The 20,705-nt window shown below is 41.3% G+C and overlaps 1 protein-coding gene across 3 annotated transcripts in view; it reads left to right on the top strand.

Moving 5' to 3' along the window:
* Window positions 1–20,705, top strand: part of PLA2G4A (phospholipase A2 group IVA) — a 333,250-nt gene that overhangs the window by 254,446 nt on the left and 58,099 nt on the right. For all 3 annotated transcript variants that reach the window (XM_060232389.1, XM_060232388.1, XM_060232390.1), the window contains 5 exons: window positions 2,940–3,088; window positions 4,023–4,136; window positions 7,682–7,719; window positions 11,669–11,810; window positions 19,262–19,398. In XM_060232389.1, coding sequence (XP_060088372.1) covers window positions 2,940–3,088; window positions 4,023–4,136; window positions 7,682–7,719; window positions 11,669–11,810; window positions 19,262–19,398 — 580 coding nt within the window. The remainder of the gene's footprint in view (window positions 1–2,939; window positions 3,089–4,022; window positions 4,137–7,681; window positions 7,720–11,668; window positions 11,811–19,261; window positions 19,399–20,705) is intronic.

The raw sequence follows: 20,705 nt of genomic DNA, 5'->3' as shown, positions 1-20,705 counted from the left end.
CCGCGCAGCCATAGGCCCAGCAGAGGGGCCGGGCGAAGAGAAGTGCCCCCCTTGCTCCTCCAGCGTTGCTGCTCGGGGTCCTAGAAGGACCCAGATTCGGGGCTCGCCACGCTTCTCCGTAGCTGCTCCTCAGGCTGAGCCCATCTCGGAGGAGCAGCTACGGAGAAGAGGCGGCAGCTGCGCAGCGGCGTCGCCCGCTCCTTGGCGCCGTTCCCCCCTGCTTCTGTTTTTTTGGGGAGCGGGGGAAGAGGCTGGAAAAACTGGGGTCCCCCGCCAGGGCGGGAGGGTTGGGAAGCCTACTTGAATCTCACAGGCTGTTGAATCTGGGAAGCCTACTTGAATCTCACAGTTAAAATTAACTGCTGTCAAACTCTGGTGGGGAAAAAATGGGGAAAATACTTTGATTAGGCTATTTTGAGCCAAATCTGCATGGGCACAAAGGGCCCGGGGGAGGCTATGTGATTAATATACTTTAAGTTGAAGTGAACTGGATCTGCATTGACACAAAGGTTTGGGTGAGTCAAGGTAGCTCTCGAAACAAGATGGAACATAAATTAATGACGCGAGTGCTCTTCTTGATTGAACAAAAAAAAAGGGAAAAGATGAATGAGGTGCTGAAATAGCAACTACTTACGCTGGGCAGACACATCTGGGGTATGCCAGGATATTCCAGTGTTGAAAAGTCTTTAGTTATGGAGAATGAAGTGAAATCTTATTGTTATTGAAAACCCTGAGTTGAGGGAGATGGCACTTAATCAGTTTGTAAAGGCAACCCACCGTACCTCTTACCTGGGCTTTCAAACGTGACAGTACAACTGCATCATCGGCGTAGAGCAATAAAGGAATAATGGATGACTCAAGTTTAGGGGAGTGACCATCAATAGCATTTAGAGAGGGGGCCAGATCATTCAGGAATAAATTAAACAAATAGGGGGCTAGAATACAGCCCTGTTTGTCTCTCCGATTGGAAATGATCTTTGAAGTTAATGCACCTAGGTAGTTATATCACACTTGACAGCTATTAAGGGAATACATTTCACGAATAAGAAAAAAGTAGCCGTTTATCCAGACCCATGATGTCCAATTTGTTCCAGAGAAGATCCCTGGGAATAGAATCAAATGCCCCTTTTAAATCAAGGAAGGCCGCAAACAGCCTTCTTCCCCCTCTACCACTGTATTTCTCTATTGAATGGTTAAGAATTATACAGTGGTCCATTGTAGACTTGCCAGGACAAAATCCGATCTGTTCTCTACTTGAGAGATTTTGCTCTTTCATCCATGAAGTGAGTTTTTCCAGGAGGTGTCTTGCATATAATTTGCCTGCTATGTCAAGCAGACTAATTGGGTGATAGGTCTCTTGTGCCTGTGGGTCACCCTTCTTATAAATTGGGACAACTATGGAATTTGTCCATGATTCAGGCATGGTCCCTGTTTTATCGATCACTGTGAAGAGAGTCGCCAGAGGGGAAGCCCACCAGTCAGAATGGTTTGTAAATAATTCTCGTGGGAGTCCATCTGGGCCTGGGGCCTTCCCTGCCTTCAAATGATTGATTAGATTATTAATCTCATTAGGACTAACAGGGGGCCATTCAGGTAGATCAGGGAGGATTTGTTCTTGCTGATCAGGTACAGTGGTTAGAGGGTCAAAAAATAAATGGTGGAAATGGTCTATCCAGACCTCGGCAGGAATAGAATGTCTAGAACAGTGGCTCTTCACATCAGAAGCACTAGTAACTAATGACCAGAAAAGTTTACTGTTAGAGGTTTCAGGTGCCCTGGCACTTAATCTCTAAAAGGGGATTAAAACAACTAGGCCAAAAATAAAATGGGGACCCTATTAACCAAGGGGGTCTTGGTTGGACGAGGGCATGGGGTCCTTACAATTTCCACTGATGAAAATCATTCTGTCAGTGGAACACAAATTCCTCACAGCCCCCTACCCACTACAGTCTAAAACGTCTTATTGGTGGATGGGGTACTCCTGAAGGGGGATTTGGCAGTCTGCAGCAGGAGAATTGGAAGAAGTTGCCCCTCTTCCTTCAGTAGAATATTCCATGGGGGGCCAGCTGGGGCAAATTCTTCCCTACAAAAAAACCCCCAGTGAAGTTGTGCATGATGCCTTGATGTCACCCAGAAGTGACATAGGTACATCAGTGTCTGGGGGGGGGGGGGTGATGATGCTCTGGTTTGGGGGCAAAACTCTAAGGTTTGAGGATGATTTAAAATAGAGTTTTGCCCGAAAACCAGAGCATCTCCCTGACATCACCAGTGTGCCTGTGTCATTTCCAGGTGATGTATGCATGTCACATGATGTCCCCATCCACTCCCAGAATGCTCCCCAATCTCGGTGCCATCATGGTGATTAGACCTGGCAACCCTAAGTGTGTGCCACCAATAACAGCTGGCTCCATGTACCATAGAGTGCCTCTTTTTGTCATTGTTGGTGGGAGCCAGGCCAGCAGGTAGATCAGGGAAGAACTGATAGATTTCCCAAATGAAACTGGAAACTGCCTGTGGTATTTCTGTCTCTAAGATCATTCCCAGTGAGGAAAATAGCAGCTCCCTGGGACCATTTAGGACTGGGGAAATGGCATGGTGAGGGGTTGTTTTCCTTCTTCTCTCATACCATGGTCCTGATCTGAATCAAGGTCTCACATGCCTGATCAGTCAGTGTTAACAGTGTGCTGGGAGCACTGAACATAGAACTCCCGGTGTCTTGTTTGGTTTGGCTCTGAGATACAAAATAGCATCCATTAAGTCTGGGTTCACAAGATGACTGTGTAGGAACAATTACAATTATTCAAAACAGCAAAGGGATTGACAAGAGTAAAGTTGTGGTGTATGTGTGCGTGTGTGTGTGTTGCTGTATAGCCATATGACTATACATATGAGTTTTTAAAGATGTTTTGAAGACCCTAAACATTTCATTTTTGTTACAGTTGACACACCTGACCCATATGTGGAACTGTTCATTCCATCAACACCTGACAGCAGAAAAAGAACAAAACACATCAATAACAATGTGAATCCTGAGTGGAATGAGACCTTTGAGTTCATATTGGATCCTAACCAGGAAAATGTTCTTGAGGTACCAAAATAAGTTTTTTTTTGGTGTGTAGATATATATAGGGCTGTTAATAAGTTTGCAGGCAGAGTTGGTCACTCAAAGAAATTTAAATTTAGCACCAAAAAATTCTGATGTTGGGTTTGTATTTATACAACTGGAAGTGATATGTGATGTCACTTCCCGCTCCCAATTTTTGCTTCTATTACAGCAAAGGGTGGTGGTGAGGGCCTGCAAACCATTCTGTGAGTTTGTTAAGCCTAGTGTGAAGTGAGGGAGCAACAACAGCCTATAGTAACTGGAATGCTTTCTGAGAAGTTTGGAAAAGAGGGAGTATATAGAGGGAGTATATTGAGGACCCCAGTAGGAATGTTTTCCCCTTCTTCTGATTTTTGTGAAATATCAGTGGTCATATGGATGAGAGTATATTTAATTTTATTTAAATATTTTATCTTACTGGGGATTTAAAGTGGCATTCAGAGTAAAATATGCACAAATAGTAACAATGTAAAGAAAAATATACACTCCCTTAAGCCCTCAGTTAAACTTAAAACAGGTAATGAGGCATGAGGATGTTCTGGGTTGGTGCTGTTTCAGCCAACACCACTGACCTCAAAAAAGTTTGAACCCCTCCCCCATCCACAGAGGGGTGCATATAAACTTAAAGCCTCAACTTGATCAAAGACATGAGCTCAAGGGCAAGAGCCATGGAGTTTTAGCCAACACCACTGATTTCAAAAAAGTTTGAACCCCCCCCCCACACACACAAAGGGGTCCGTATAAACTTAAAGCCTCAGCTTTTCTGTATTTTTAGTTAATTTAGTTAATTTTTTTCTGTGCTTTTCTGTATTTTTAGTTAATTGTTGGATGGTGTGGTTCTTCTATTAGGTATTTCTATTATTTTACTACTTCTAAACTATATACAGTTTAAAAGAAAAAGAAAAAATGTGTTTTGTAGATTATTCTTATGGATGCCAATTATGTGATGGATGAGACTCTTGGTTCAGCAACATTTCACGTATCATCACTGAAAATTGGAGAGAAGAAAGAAGTTCCATTCATCATCAATAAAGTAAGTTATAATTTTCTGTTAGTAAAATCAAGATTATCTTTGTATCAGTGGCCAGGTTTCCCAGTTATCAGTATTGTGATGATCTTAGAATGTGTAATGTTGACTTGCAGATAGTATTGAAGTAGCCATTTCTAAAAATGGATTTCAAGTAGCCATCTCAAACACTGCTATCTTTGCTAAAGATAACTAGCAGTTATGCCATAGAGTATGCCATAGACCAGGACCCAACAGATGGATTCAGGCAAGCATTCTGAGGTGGTGGCTGGCTTGTTCAGAATGTGACTTCTGGGCTTAGACCCCAATTTGAAGGCTTTTGAGGAAGTGATGAATTCTGATCGTAACCAGTGTTCCCTCTAAGCTGAGTTAGCGTGAGGTAGCTCACAGATTTTTAGCCTCCAGCTCACACATTTTTGTCTTAGTTCAGGAAGGATGACTACAGAGCAAAATAATTTATGCAGTAGCTCACAACTTTAATGCCAGTAGCTCACAACTTTAATACCAGTAGCTCACAAAGTAGAATTTTTGCTCACAAGACTCTGCTGCTTAGAGGGAACATTGATTGTAACATATGCATTGAAACAATAACATGAGCAAAACTGAGCTATGTTGCCTTCAGTGCCACAGTGACTCAGGAAAACATCAGTAATTAATGAGATACAGCCCAAAGCTGTGTGGCTGGAATGAGCTTTTGACCTGATTGCAATCCTCGTTTTTTGGGCAACCAGTTTGAGAGCCAGTTTGGTGTAGTGGCTAAGTGCACAGACTTTTATCTAGGAGAACCGTGTTTGATTCCCCACTCCTCCACTTGCACCTGCTGGAATGGCAGAGGTTGTCCTTGAAAGGGCAGCTGCTGTAAGAGCCCTCTCAGCCCCACCTACCTCACAGGGTGTTTGTTGTGGGGGAGGAAGGTAAAGGAGATTGTGAGCCACTCTGAGATTCAGAGTATAGGGTGGAATATAAATCCAATATCATCATCATCAGCTGCAAGTGGGTGAAAAGTCAATCCATAGTCAATAAATGATACCACTCTTCATGTAACTAGTTTCCCACAAACTGAAGCTTGTAAGTTACCATACTTTCTTTCTGTTAAGCTCTCCTCCTCCTTTAACATTCTCTAATGGTGGTGTTACATGTCTGTGTAGAAGAGTCTGATAATGGTGACCTACCAAGCAAGTATAGTAGAAACAGCATGACAGATTTCAGGTAAAGAATTTAGGGATGAGGAAGGCAAAGTGTGGGCAGAAAAGAATATGATCTGTGTATTGGAGAGTAGCAGGGGCCTAGAATACTGTTCAGTGCAAAAAAGTTCCTATGTCCATTTTTCCTCAGTTTTACTTTGTATTAGATGGTCTGAATTTCCACTGATAATGTTGAAATTCTGCAACTACTTGCTCTTTGTAGAACTCAAGAGTTAATTGCTTGAGAGCATCGTAGCCTTGATTTTTTTTCTAGCTGATTAACTTAGGGCTGCAAAGATGGAAGTAGTAGTTTATTTGTTTTCTAGGCAACAATTGTCTTCTCTAAAATATGTATGAGCCCAACCATTGATGTGCCCCCCCCCCCATATTTAAAGAGCAGAATCTCTTAAGCCAATGTGTTCCAGTATTCAGAATTGTGGGAGATTGCCCTAGATGAGCATTCTCATTCAGCTGTCAATGGAATGACCTTCAATAAGTCCCTCTGAGCCTCAGTTTCCCATCAGAAAACAGGAATAATAGTCTCTTGCCTTGAAGGGCTGCTGTGATTACTTGGATGATAAGGTAAATCCAAAGGAAATTGGTTAGGGCATGCATCTAAATATGAATAATATTAAAACCTTAACACAGGAACCTAGTTAATGTTTTCCCTGGTAGAGAAGGACCTGGAGAAATTGCAGGGAAATTGCAATACTTAACGAGTTTTACTGTTCTTTATTACATTTTTCCTTGGTAAAAAAGCTTTGTGATGAAATATCATGCTGTCTTGACTCATTGTGATGGCATATGAAGAAAGAAGGGAAAAATGTGGAAAACCAGGTGCAAGGTGAAATAATATTTATTAAGTTCTTGTGGATCCCTATGTGTTTTGCAGTTGTGAATTGTGAAACACGTTGGGATCCCCAAGAATTTAATTCTGGTTTTCTATTATTTTTCTACCTACTGGTGTGGCCAAGTTTGTCTTCAACGCTTATGAAGAAAGTAGTAGAGAATATCTTTGGATTTTTAAAAATAACAAATCATTTCTAGAACATAGCTGTTCTGGGTTTTGTGTTTCTGTGTGTGTGGGGGAGTAGCAACCTGAGGATATTGGCCAGTGCTAATAGTGCCAATCAATCAATCAATCAATCAGCCTTTAATGGCATGTAAAAACAGGTTAAAAGAACAATGGGTTGAAAAACAGAAAATAGGCTAAAATGCTGGACATCAGGATTAAAGTACATTTACATAAGATCACAGTTAAATGGGACAACAAAACTGTTCCTTGTCTTGACGAATCATTTTGGCCCAGTGCAGAAATAAGGCAGTGTTTACAGTTATGTCAGGAGTAACATCCTTCAAAAGAAACTGGACCTTATCTGGATCAGCCAGACCCATCTTATTTAAAAGAATAGGATCCAAAAATCGACCACGAATACTTAGATAAAAGGGACAATACAGGAGAATATGTAAAATGGTTTCAATAGATCCAGACTTACATGGACATAGTCTGGCCGGGTAGGGTATGTTGTGATATCTACCATATAAAACTGCTGATGGCATAACATCAAATCTTGCCAATGAAAAGGCCCTACGCTGTTGAGGACTTTGCAAAGAATAGAGATAGGAAGCCATATGGCCAACATCAAACGAGAGCCCTAGACTCAACGGGAGAACAAGTTTTATTAGCGGCGCTGTGGAGATTTTGTAATTCAATATCCAGAATTCTGACTTTAATCATACAAAATGCCTCTGTTTGTGAGAGCATGGATAATGACTCTAAAGATAAATAGTGCCAATCATTTATACTCAACCTTTTCCCGCAGTGGGAACTTAAAGTGGCTTACATCATTTTTTTTTCTCCTGGGTTAAGTCACCACTTTAGACTCTGGCTGCATGTTCATACTTCCCATGTGAGAGACATTTAGTTCTGCCCTTTGAAAATTCTGAAGGCTGCCACTCAGACGTGCCTCAGAAACTGGAGAGGAGATTGCATTCACACACGATAAAGGAGGATCCTCTGTCTACCATTTTCTTCCTGTTGTTTATCTCTGATTATCTTTCTCCTTGGTGTTACTTTTCCCTAGGAACTGGTAGGAGGATTAGCAAGGAAAATTAGCTTCAATAGCAAGGAAAATTAGCTTCAATGATTAGTGGAAATAAAATGACATATAAAAGCTGCCCAGGTGACTCTTCCTTCCTGGTGTATTTAACTTTTGATTGCTCTCAACTTCTACAACCTGTGTAGAATTGTCTGCAAACTTAAATGGGTGCTAGATGGAGATGGTTTTAGGTTGTTTTTGTTGAGAATTTACTCTGTAAAGAAAGAACTTCTTGACAAAAAGTGACAATGTAACATTTCTTTTTCAGGTCATAGAAGTTACTTTGGAGTTTTCTCTTGAAGTTTGGTAAGTAATCTTGATAAACGGACAACATAGAAAACAGTCTCACAAACAGTCACATTTTGCAAGAGTTTTGGATTGACTATTTTATTGGTGGGCATTATAAAATGTAAATCTTTCTGTAGAAATAATTTACAGTGCAGTCCTGAATAGAGTTACTCCAGTCGAAACTGTTGATTTCAGTGGGCATAGACTGGGGTATTTCTGCATAGGATTGTGCTGTAAGGTAGAAAATATCCAGAAGAAAATGGGCATGAACCAGCTGACATCCTATTGATTTAAAAAGAGTGTGTAAATTTAAGCACATTGATAAGTTTCCTATTGAAATGACTGAAACTTGAATTGTACCCAGCATTTGCAGTATTCCAGAAGCAAAAGGTTGCTTCTTCAAGAATCAATACTGCAATCCTGTTTAAATGTATAACAAGGAGTTTCAAAACATATGGACCAGAACACTTACAGTACAGCTACTGTACTTTGAGGAAGAGGAGGAGGAGGAGGAGGGAGAGGAGATGATAAGGTTGTTTTTCTTCTTCCTAGGAGCAAATCCAACAGAATCTATTATTTTTAATGGCTTAAGTGCATTTAGCTGTGTTCTGGATTGTGCCCAGAAAGTAAAACCTAAGTGAAGTTGCCTAGTGTTTATGAGTTAGGGTACAACTCACTAGCAATGTTCCCTCTAAGCTGCAGAGTCTTGTGAGCAAAAATTCTACTTTGTGAGCTACTGGCATTCAAGTTGTGAGCTACTGGCATTAAAGTTGTGAGTTACTGCATAAATTATTGTGCTCCAGGGCCATTTTTCCTGAGCTAAGACAAAAATGTGTGAGCTGGAGGCTAAAAATCTGTGAGCTAGCTCACACCAACTCAGTTTAGAGGGAACACTGCTCACCAGTCACTTCCAGTACTGCCCACCTATAGCTCAGTGGTAATTAGTGATGTTTTCTGTGTATTCTTGCCCTTTTAATCCCATCCTAAATTCATTGCAGAAAGATAGTAATATAACTGCTGTTAATATTTTTATTCAGAATTCTAGATTCCTCAAAATAAACTTCCAAAGGCCAGACTGTGCTCCTGGATGGCAAACCAAGTTTGCATAACTGCACAGTTCATTCAAACAGTGTAATATTTTCTCTTTTCTTATAGCATTTTTGCATGCATCTGAGAACAAATTTAATTATATAGAACAGAAGCTTGGTGTAATTGGTATGTTATTATTCAAAACACCTGCTTTTTCAGGACTTCTGTAAAAAAAAAAAATCCTGTTCTCTTCTTTCTTGCCTTTCCACCAGTAAACGAGATCCAAATCTTCCTGCAGTGTGCTTGACCTATATTTCCACGATCTAGTGGATGTCTTTGATGTGTTGCAATTTCAAGCTAGGGTAGATTTGCAACCAGGATTTACAGGACTAAAGGTGCAATGACCTTCCTGTGTAACCTCTTACTTTAGCTAATTGTCATAATTAGTGGTTCCCCCACATTCAGTGGCATTATAATTCTGCGTACCTATAATAGGAGGCAGTATCATGCAAAGGCCTTAGCCTCTATGTCCTGCCCTCAAGGTCAAATGGTTGGCCACTCTGTGAAACCAGATGCTGGGCTATACAGACCACTGGGTCCAGCAGGGGTTGTCTACAGCACATAATGCTCTTTGCCATTATTTATTTTAGCTATATTTGACAAAAGTTCTCTGTCATTAGATTAAAAAATCCTGACAGCTCAGTCCTGTGGAGATTTCATCCAGTTTAATCTCATAGAAATCCAGGGACAGACTGGAGTATCTTGCAGTACGATTGCATCATAAATCTCCTCTTGAGTTGCATCTGCATCCTAACCCATCAATATAAATTTTCTTTTTCACTCTGCCGTTTTGGAGTTCCGGAACCTCTTCTTGGAAACAGAATCTGTGTGATTCTCCTTCATTTCCCTCTTGAGAGTTCCAGTACCTCTTTTTCCAGAAAAAAAGCCCTGGATAGAAGAGCCAATGTGATCAAAGATCTCTCAGCTTCTTCCCCATAATTTTTTAAAAGAAGTTTTACATGATAACTAAGCTGACAAAAACCTATATTCCCAGAATTTGTGATGAATATAATCTTTTCAAGCAAAAAAGGGTAGGGTTTTGTTTTCAGTGATTGAGATGCAGCAAGAAACTTCAGTGCCCCGGTGACAGCATGCAGGACTGGTTCTTTCCAGTTTTTCAACACAATTGAACAATGTGCCTTACATTTTGGTTGCTTTGCATAATTCTCAGGTTCCTCAGCTTTGTTGTCCTGAGTCTCACTGAGTTAAAAAACTCTGCCAAGAACAATTAAGATGATGCAAAGGCAGAAATATGAGCTATCACCTTTCAGTCTTCATTTGAGCATTAGGAGAATGGCAGAGTTTAAGAGTGGAATCGTCTAGGCCTGGAGGTATGCTGTGTGGCATTTAAGAGGGGGACTGCAAAGGAGCAAAAGTGGGGGGAGAGTTAAAAAGATGGTGTTCTGTACCCTCCTCCTTTATTCCTTGGAGCTGGTGAATGGTATAGAGAGCAAGGGTGGCCAAACTGTGGCTCAGGAGCCACATGTGGCTCTTTCACACATATTTTGTGGCTCTGAATGCCCCCATCACTCCCATCAGCTGGCTTGGAGAAGGCATTTCTCTCTTTAAATCACTTTTATGCATTATACCGATACATTTAAAGTCAAAGTTGCTTTCTTTTCACCTCTCCTCTCCACCCCCATCTATTTTCCTTTCTTCCTGTCTTGCGGCTCTCAAACTTCTGATGTCTATTCTATGTGGCTCTTATGTTAAGCAAGGTTGGCCACCCCTGGTATAGAGCCTGTTCTGCTGCTACCATTACTTTTGGCTTTAATCATTCAAGTAACTTATGCATAATTCTAAAATATGTCTATTTTAAATTAATGGTCCAGCTAGGATCTCAAATGTCTTACTATTAAAAAAAACCCAACAAAATAAACAGAATTAAATAGAAAACAAAGGGTTAAAGCCAACCTGCCACTCCCCACCCCACCCCCCCAAAAAACCCTGCTCAGCAAAATCCCATGAAACTTCAGTAGAGAGTAAAAACTTTCCTATATTAAAAAAGACGTTTTAATGGTTTTATTTAGCTATTTTCTGGTCTTTTCAGTGCACTTCAATGATGATTGATCAATGTGTGTTTATCATGGCTATCTGATACTTCATTAAAAAAAACAAATGGGTTTGAGAGTTTTTTTTAAGCGACATTGGAAGCTGCTTAAAGCACTGAAAGCTTCAGAAGGCAGAATATAATACTTATACTTTATTTGATTTATATCCCGCCCTCCCCATAAGATGATTGTGAGACTTCGATAGCAATGTACGAAAGCAGTGGTGAATGCATGTTATCTGCTGTGCTTGTGCAAATTGGTCTCATGTGCTAGAGCTGTAGGACCACCTCATAGAGACATTGTAGTATATATTAACCAGTGCTTAATGGGTCAGAACTTAGGGGTGTGCATTTGTTTTATCCAAAAAGAATAAACCCCAGAAAAATACCCTTCTTCATTATACTGGGGTTGCTGGGGTACTAAGTTAACACTGGCTGAATATGGTCCCAAACTGTCACTGTTCCAAAGTATTAAAGATCAACAGGAACTGAAGACCTCTGGATGATGCCAAAACCACACACGCAGTTCTAAAAGTAAAAATAAGAATTCATCATACTGGCACCAATAATCAAATACCACCACACCAAACAATCATAAAAAAACCCCAAACACCTGTCCAGCAAACCATGAGACCAAGTGGGGCTGGTGATCTACCTCTGACCCCCCGCGATCTACCTGTTGGACATACCTGGCATATAGACATAGTTGAGGATCTTGCCTGCTTACAGAGAAAGCAATGCAACCCTGGCTGCCTGGTTAATTAAAAGAAAAATCTCAATTTTTTTTCCCCAAAATGACACAAAGCTTGTCTGTTCTCTGTCCGTTAGCTCTTCGACAGACCTCCGCTTCAGCATGGCACTGTGTGATAAAGAGAAAACTTTCCGACAACAGCGGAAAATGAGAGTAATGCAGCATTTGAACAGTTTTCTGGCGTCTGAAAAGGACAACCACTTGACCTCCGTTCGTGACGTAAGTTGGAAAACTTAGTGCTTATTGGTCTGTCTTTGAGATTGTTGTTGCTTTTGGCATCTCAGTCCTGTCTTTCTACGTGCATAATAATAGATGAGGTAAAGTTGGGTCTGTGTTTTTATATTCTGAGTGCAGCCACTCATTAGATAATATATTACTGCAGGATCTGGTTAATTGTCCTGCTTTCTTTATCTTTGGAGAATGTTCACTATTTTTTCATCAGCGGTCATGGCTGCTGATTACTATCCCTGGCAAAATCTGGAGTTCCAGGATCATAAGTGCAGCCTGCTGGGTTAGACCAGTGGCCCATTTAGTCCAACATACAACCAATTTGTTGCTTGGAGAGCCAAGCAAACAACGTATAGAGGCCAAAGCACTCCCCTGCTGCTGCTTCCCAGCAGTGGGATCCAGAAATTTGCTGCCTCTGTAGATGGAAGGTTCCCTTCAGTCACAGGGTCTAGTAGCCACTGATGGACCACCATGAATCTGTCTAACCTTTAGCTGTGTCTTGTGTTTCTCAAGCTCATTTAAAACTTGGTGGTTTATGTTTTAATTTTTATTTTGAACAAAGGTATTTGTATCAATCCTGCAGAAAATTTCTGATGATGGAGGGATTTCCATTAACAGAGTGGAGCTTTCAAGTGCTACTAACACAGCAGGCAGCCCAGATTTCAGTAAGCAAACCCAAATGCACCGTTGAGAGTTTGTCTGTTTCTACACTTGATAGAAGATCCTCTCTTGGCGCACATTTAAAATGTTCATCTACATTGTATACCTCCGTCACTTCTTTTTTGGTTTGCATTATCTTAAGTTATCTGCACTCATTTACTTGAATTGGCACCGAAAGCAGTTTCACCCCAGAGTTGCTCCTCACTTTACAAGAGTGTAAAGTAGACCGATTTTGCACTCACCCTACGCCGCTCTGATGCTACTCTTTTCAGCGCGGCATCCTTCTGATTTCCCACTATCTGCCCCGGGGCTTCAGCAAAGATCGGTGTTTTTGTGCAGCAAAGAGAAACTGATTTTTAGTGGTTTCTCTTTGCTGCGCAAAAACGCCAATCTTTGCTAAAGCTCCGGGGCAGATAGTGAGAAATTGGAAGGACGCCACGCTGAAAAGAGGAATGTCAGAGCTGCATAGGGTGAGTGCAAAATCGGTCTACTTTTGAACAGGAGTTTTCTGCGGGTGGATTCAATGCTCATAAATTTTTATTTGTTTGTTTGTTTATTTTGATTTGATTTTTAGACTGCCCTTCCCATAGGACAGGCTCAGGGCATTTTACATCATAAAAACAATTAACAGTAAAACAATAAAAGACCAATTAAAAATATATAAAATAAGAATCAACCCTGAGTGTAGAAACAGCCCTAAACACCCATCTCCCTTCCCTGTATTCCTCTGAGGCAAATGAGCAAGCCTGTAATGTGTGTTTGATGGAACAAAATGTGTAATCTTTGTTTTCTTTAGCTCTGAGGTAGCATTACCAGGTAGTTCAAAGCATAACGGACCTCAAGGGAAAATGGGTGGAGTTGATAAAGAGGACTATTGGCTTTGGGGAAATGCTACCAACACAGTCTTAAGTCCTATTACACCCTTTGAAGTCCATTGCGTTCAATAGACTTAGAAGGATGTAACATAGTTTGGTAGGAGGAGTGAAGCCTTAGAGTATTATTGGGGGGAGGGAAAGGGCTGAGAAAGGAGGTGCAATGCCATGGAGGCTTTTTAAAGGAGAGGAGCTACTATTTTTAATTAAAATAAAAAACAGACTTTAGGGCATAGCTCTTGCTTGTTTGATCTCTTTTTTGCTCTTTGGACATTCTGTGTGTGTGGTGTGTGTGTGTATCCCTTTCTGGCCCACATCCACCTTCACCCTAATTATGGAAGGCACTGGTTGCTCTTGCCATCTTAGAACATGTAACTTGAAAGTAAAAGGTTTGGATCCTCTCAAAAATTACCCGTGATGGAGTATGACTTGCTTATCTCCCCCTTCCTGCTGCAGCCCCAGATGCCCGCAGAAGTTCTGCATTTGGCTGATGGAGGATCCCTAGAGGTAACTTGAGAGTGATTCAGAAGCCTGCTGCAGCTGGAGGGGGAGGAGGGCTTACTGAAAATCACCTCCCTTTCCTTCCACAGGCAAACATTTTCAGGGGCCATATCCATCCAAATGTCTCTGCATTAGGATTACCAGTCCCCAGTTGAGAGTGAGGCATTGCCTGGTTTGGAGCCCCTCCCCCACTTTAGCACTATGGGGAAGTGGGGAAGAAGGGACACCAGATCCCGCCCTCCCAATCTGGTAATAAATGTGACTTACTGGAAACAGAGAGGGAAGAATCAGGAAGTAAACATGCTGCACCTACATCACCTGGAAGTGACATAGGCATGCTGGTGATGTCAGGGGGGCGATAGTCTTTTTTTGGGCAAAACTCTATTATGTGTTGCCAGTTTTTCCATAGTTTTGCCCAAAAAACAGAGCATCACCCTCAATATCATCAGGATGCCTACATCACTTCCTGGTGACGTACACACAGCACATTTACTTACTGTTTTGTCAATTCCTGCTCCCAGAAGGATCCCTCCCTCCCCCTGCCTGGAAGTCTGATGGACTTGAGAATGCTACTCTGCACTGGCAATGACTTTCTGAAGCTTACTTTTTGGCAGAATATTTAGCTTTTCCTTTCTGCTGATATGTTTTAATGGATGAATAGACTTGTTGAGCAATGATTTCTTTTTATTATTATTATTTTCACTCCCAGGCTTATGTGTCTGTAGTCTTCCCTGTCTCCTGGAAGACATGTCTCCTGTTATCATGTCAAGATCTGCCTTTTATAGTGCAATTAGTTACTGTCTAAAAAAGAACTGTCTGTCTAGTAAAAAAAAAGGAAAGAAAAACAGAGTCTGTCATTATTAAGGAACAGCACCTTATTCAAAACTACCATTTATTGGGAATAATTTTAAAAAATAAAATAAAATGTGTAGAAAACTTTTCATTCTTGCGTAATACGGCCTATTCCACTTCAGTCAACATTTTGAGTATGCTTGCCTGAACATTTGTCTCAGTTTCAGCCTGTATCCTGCTTTTCTGGTATTTCTTCCAAACTCATCAGTTCATATCCACCAGTTCATCAATCCCATTACCTGTTTCTTTACCTCATTTCTGGTTGCTGAATCAATAGGCAGGTGGCTGTTTCTGTTCTATAGACACTACAGCTGGCACTCTCATAGACAGGTCATTTCAGAATGTCCAGGCAAACTTTCCTTTGGAACTCTGCTCTACAGTGATGACTGGCAGTGAGTTGAGTATGGTGGTAATAGAAAGTGCCATCAAGTCATAACCGACATGGCAATCCTTTGAGGTTTTCAAGGCAAGAGACGTTCAGAGGTGGTTTGCCATTGCCTGCCTCCATGTTATAACCATGATATTCTTTGGAGGTTTCCTATCCAAATACTACCAAGGGTCCCGCCCTGCTTAGCTTCTAAGATCTGATGAGACCGGGCTAGCCTGGGATATCCAGGTGAGGGTGAGTTGAGTATAGCAGAGGTAATTAAAAAAAAAAAAACCTTTTCAATGAGAGCTTGTTGTAGTGGCTGCAGGCTTAAACAGAGAAGTAAAAGATCACACATCTCATTCTGTCCATAAAACGCAAACATCAGGCTTGTGCAGCTTCAGTTTCCCTCAGGGTCACACAGGGAAGAAAGAAGGGGTGTAATGCACTCACTTCCATTTGGTTTCACTACTCAGAACTGGGCTAGCAGCTTTGTTGTTGTCATTTTAAATGATAAAAGATGTTTTCTAAAAAAACAAAAACAAAAAAACAACACCCACATACTGTCCTTGAACAAAGCAGCAGGGGTGCGGGGACTGGTTTAGGACAGTGAAACTGGATGGAGGTTCCACCCCTCTCTCCTGTCCTTGCCTGGCCCCAAGGCAAGTTGAGGCTGCTTTTTGTGTACAGAATGACATTTGCCTGAGCCCCTTGATTAAGCTGTGGGCCAAACTAGTTGTTCATGGAATTCCTCCCTTTTAAATGCTGTGTTAATGTGGGATTGGAAAAGCATTATAGCTCATGAGGGAAGAAAGACGCTTTAGCCAAATGTAGAAAGGTACAGCTAGCTGGGAAGACAAACTTGGTCTTATATTTGCAGGCTCTTTTATCTGTGGTCTGTCTGTTTGACCACAGTTCCACCTATATTCGTGTTGTGTCTTGCTGGTGGCTTCCTGTCTATAATAAACATGTCCAAAAGGAAACTTAACACAATTGACGTGCAGTGCATCTGTGATTACTCTGAGAAGTATAATCTGTAGGATGCATAATTGAATTTAATAGTTTTTGTTCCTTGCTGTTCCCATTCATTAGCAGAGCAGGTAAGGCGGGCTGGGACTTTAGTGGGAGTGATTCATTGCTCCTTGCTGGTTGATGTGTTTTCAGATACATACCTGGAAGAGCACTGTGCAGTTTTGTCATTAAATTCCTTAGAAAAATTGTATTTAACTACATATATTCTTCTTAATTTAATGTTCATCCCCCCCCCAAAAAAACAAAAAAAAATCCCCCAACCCACAAACAAACAAACAGGGCACATAGGACCACATCAGGAAAAAAAATTCTCCATTTTGGTCAGTGTTTATTTTGAGTCTGGGCTCTCCTCTGGATCAGGAGTACTGATGATAAAAAACAAACAGATACTTCTGAACTTCTGCTAAATGACTGTGAGATGTGACTTCCAGGCTACTGGCTTGATTCTTGACAACTCTTATTTTAAAAATGAAGCACTCTGCCTGCTTCTATCATGGCTGGTTTTAGAATGTCAGCATATTTAGCTCAGTCATTTATAGGGAGTTCTAATCCTCAGTATTGGTACAGCACTGCAGACTGTTTAAAGTGCTTCACATGCATTATTTCTACAGCCACCTTTTAAGACATATCAGCATTTTATTCTTTTAATGGAGCCAGTTTGGTATAGTGCTTTAGAGCAGTGGAGTCTAATCTGGAGAATCAGGTTTTGATTCCCCACTTCTCTAGATTAGGCCAGCTGGTTGACCCTAGGCCAGATTGTAGCTATGATACGAAAAGAGATAGAGGAGGACACTAATAAATGCAGTGCTGTCTAAAAGTGGACCTGTGCTTTTGAGTGTGCAGCTTTGGAAGTTTCTGTATTCACAGTTGTCAAGCATAAGACTCTTGTGATGTCTCATTTGATAGCTGCTCAATGGTTCCCCTTGGATTCCTTCCTAAGACTTAGAAATTGCCTTTTATCTGTTTTCTTGGTTTGCATAGAATTATTCATCCATCACAGTTTTAAGTCTCTTCATTTTCTTTTTTTTTTCGGGAGGGGGCAAGAATAACTAAAGGATATTCACTGAAACTATTCCAGCATCTGACTGATGCATGATTCAAACCAACAAGTCCTGGGGAAGAATGGTGGGTGGAGAGGCAAAGGATGAAACATATGCACAAAATGTTCCCAAGTTGCTGTCATTTTTCTGAAACGTGTCGTTTCCCAGTAACCTACTCTATTTTCAGGTTGATCGTAAGGGACTGTGTTTGTTTCTGGGTCAGCAAGAAACAATTTAGGTCAGTAGGAGTTCAGTATTTTTTTTAGTAAATTGATATATTAAGCATAATTCATGCACATTGTATTGGATGGCAGCCTAGTCTGCAGTGGTGCTTTCAGAAAATATCTAATAGGTATGAGCCTAAACAGAGTCACGTGCTTCCAAGCCTGTTGATTCCAAATCCATTGATAGGCACTAAAAGCTCAGTTGGGTACAAGATAAAACCACAGCATTATCCACTTATAACAAACAAGGGATATGATGAGAGCCTCATTCCACTGTCTTCAAGCAGATGCTAAGTCATTAAATTAAACAAATAGGGGAGCAAGGAACACCCCTGTTTGACCCATTGATTCATGGAAATCTCACTAGTTAAGTGTCACCCTGTTGATCTGGAAGGGTGTAACTTTGTCAGTACCATTAGAAAAGGCTGACATCTAGGGTTGCCAAGTCTAATTCTGAAAATATCTGGGGCTTTGGGAGTGGAGCCAGGACACTTTCACATCCTCTAAAATCAATAAAAATACAGCAGTGCAGTCCCCCTGAATACAGTCTTCATTTCCTCATCCCTCAGCGACATGTCCCCCCCTCTCTCTCTCTCACACACACATCCCCAACCAAAACAAACCACTTACAAGCACACACTTTTGTGATCTTATTGGAGGAATTTACTCACGGAGTTGTTGAATGTAATTATCTGCTGCAGGCCTCGAATTCAGCAGGAGCTCACAGGAGCGCAGCTCCTAAACCTTTCTGAGAGTTCCACTTCCTCCTTTCCACCTTGTCCATTGAATAGTAGGTACAGCTGCATAATAATCCTGGATGAGCTCCACCTTGTCCATTGAATAGTAGGTACAGCTGCATAACAATCCTGGATGAGCTCCACCTTGTCCATTGAATAGTAGGTACAGCTGCATAATAATCCTGGATGAGCTCCACCAGCGATTTTTCTACAGAATTATCCCTGATCTGCTGTATATTCCACCAAGTTCTTCAGACTAAGATAGGGAAACTAAAGGTTATAGTTTACTATTTACGCTCTATTTTACTGTGCAAATGACTTCTGAAAGGAATATAAAACAAATGGAGGGACTGGGCTAGTTTCCCTTTCTTACTCACAGCTCACTGGATGCAGCCACTGTTGTTCAGCCAGCTCCAGTTCAGTGGGGGTAGGAAGGAGCCTGCAAAACTAAGGGATTCCCTCTGGGGACTGGCAAGCCTATGACATCTCTGAATATTGATAGGTAGGGCATTTTTGGTAGAAAAAGCCCAGCAGGAATTCATTGCATATTAGGCCACACCCCCTGACATCACCATTGTTTCACTTGGCTTTTTTAATAGAAAAAGCCCAGCAGAAATTCATTTGCATATTAGGCCACACCCCTGATGCCAAGCCAGCCGGAACTGCATTCCTGTACGTTCCTGCTCAAAAAAAGCCGTGTTGGTAGGCAAATGTAGAGGAAAGAACTAAATATACATCGTGTGCAAATAAATGTGAGTTGCCTAATTCCCTTAAAAACAAGGACAAATTACTTCACAAGGAAATTTGGTATAGCAAATTGGGGAAAAGAGGAGTTGTGTGGAACTCATTGGTTGATTCTCTAGTAGAAATTCAACCCCTAGTACCCTTTCTCTCTTAGGGGTTTGTTTTTTAAAATATGACTGAGCCCGTGTGTGAGGGGGGAGGGGTGAGGTGCAATCTTGTCAGTCTATGAATTGGAGTGGGGGAATTATAGGCTTGTGAAAGGTTTAAGCACCCCTTCTCCACTGCCACTTCTCCATTCTAAGTCCCCTTTCCTACCTGGCAGCTTTGCTTTGTGGGAGAAACAGCACTGTGGCCTGCAGTTTGTCCTTTTAGTGAGACCTTTAAAATGTAACCTTACTGTGTCTTTTGCCCAGGTTCCGGTGATTGCAATATTGGGGTCTGGTGGTGGATTCCGTGCCATGGTGGGATTTTCTGGTGTGATGAAAGCACTATATGAATCCGGAATTTTAGACTGTGCGACATATATTGCTGGCTTGTCTGGATCTACATGGTAGGTCTCTCTCTTTGGAAATCTTCTGATCTTGATAGACTGAAAATAACATTCAGAGAATATCTTACTTCTTTCACAGTTCTGGATATATGTAGCATTTCAGCTTCTCTTTGCCATTTTTAACTGTTAAAGGGAAAGGAGAACAGCAGCCAACTGAGAACCTTTTCTCCAAGGACCATTTGGATTAAAATGTGCTTGTCTTTTAAATTGTGTCTTAATTCCCATGGGCTGCTTTGAGAATCAATTTTTTGTCTGAAAACCTGTCTAATATATATATAAAATAAATAACCTGCATCCTGATGGACAAGAACATTTGTGACTGCTACCAAAAGTTGATCTTTTTGAAGATTCAGGCTGGGTTCTGAAGGAACTTTGCATAGTTAGTACTAATCAAAACTATATCCATGCACTCTGAACTTTTAGAAAGGCATTTGATTTGGTTTTTGTGTTTTCAGGTGCATGTTATTCCATTTATGCATTTTCTTCCTGGAAGACTATGGGTGCAACCTATGGTTGCGCAGCTTGGTATGTTTGCCAGCTCCTGGGGATTTTGGCAGTGGAGAGGGGGAGCTCAAGGAGGGAGGAACCTCAGCAAGGCATAATGCCAGAGAGCTCACTCTCCAAAGCAATAATTTTCTCCAAGGAAACTGATCTCTGTAATCTGGAGATCAGTAATGATTCTGAGAAGTTTCCAGGCCCCACTTGGAAGTTGGCAACTCCAAGGCCTGGTAACCAGTGGGAGACTGAAGCTGGGATGTGGAGGCACCTGTTAGTGATGGCATGACATCATTTCTGGGGAATAAACCAGAAGTGATATCACACCACTCTAGTAATTGCCATGAACTCTGCAGTTTTACCATAAAATGTCTGTCAATTCCTGAAGAGGCATGATATCAGCTTTTCCCTGGAAGTGATATTACACCATTGGCGTGATGAACGTTTTTTAAAAACAGTTTTTCTCTTGCCACTGTGCAGAGCAGTGGTGGGAAACAAGAGGTGTGATATTATGTATTTGCTGTGTTATGCATTTGTTGTGTTCACTGTCAGTAGGCCTGTTATGTATTTGCTGCATTAGTAGGCCTAAGCTTGAAGCATGCTTCCATTACTCTCCAGGATCCTGGTGCCAGCATTCTGATTGACCATTCTTTTAGAACCAGCCAATCAGGACATAAGTCATTTCTTCCAGGAAATGCAAATGAAGGATCCTAGAAAGACCAATAGGAGGGATTGCCGGCGACTAAAGGGGACATGTTTAATTCAACCACAATGTATATAATGAGTGAAGTGCCTGTGCTCTTTGTGACTGT

The sequence above is a fragment of the Heteronotia binoei genome, chromosome 2 (assembly GCF_032191835.1).
Source record: "Heteronotia binoei isolate CCM8104 ecotype False Entrance Well chromosome 2, APGP_CSIRO_Hbin_v1, whole genome shotgun sequence".
Lineage (NCBI taxonomy): Eukaryota > Metazoa > Chordata > Lepidosauria > Squamata > Gekkonidae > Heteronotia > Heteronotia binoei.
The sequence above is the reverse complement of the archived record's forward strand: the minus strand, read 5'-3'. Positions and strand labels throughout refer to the sequence as shown.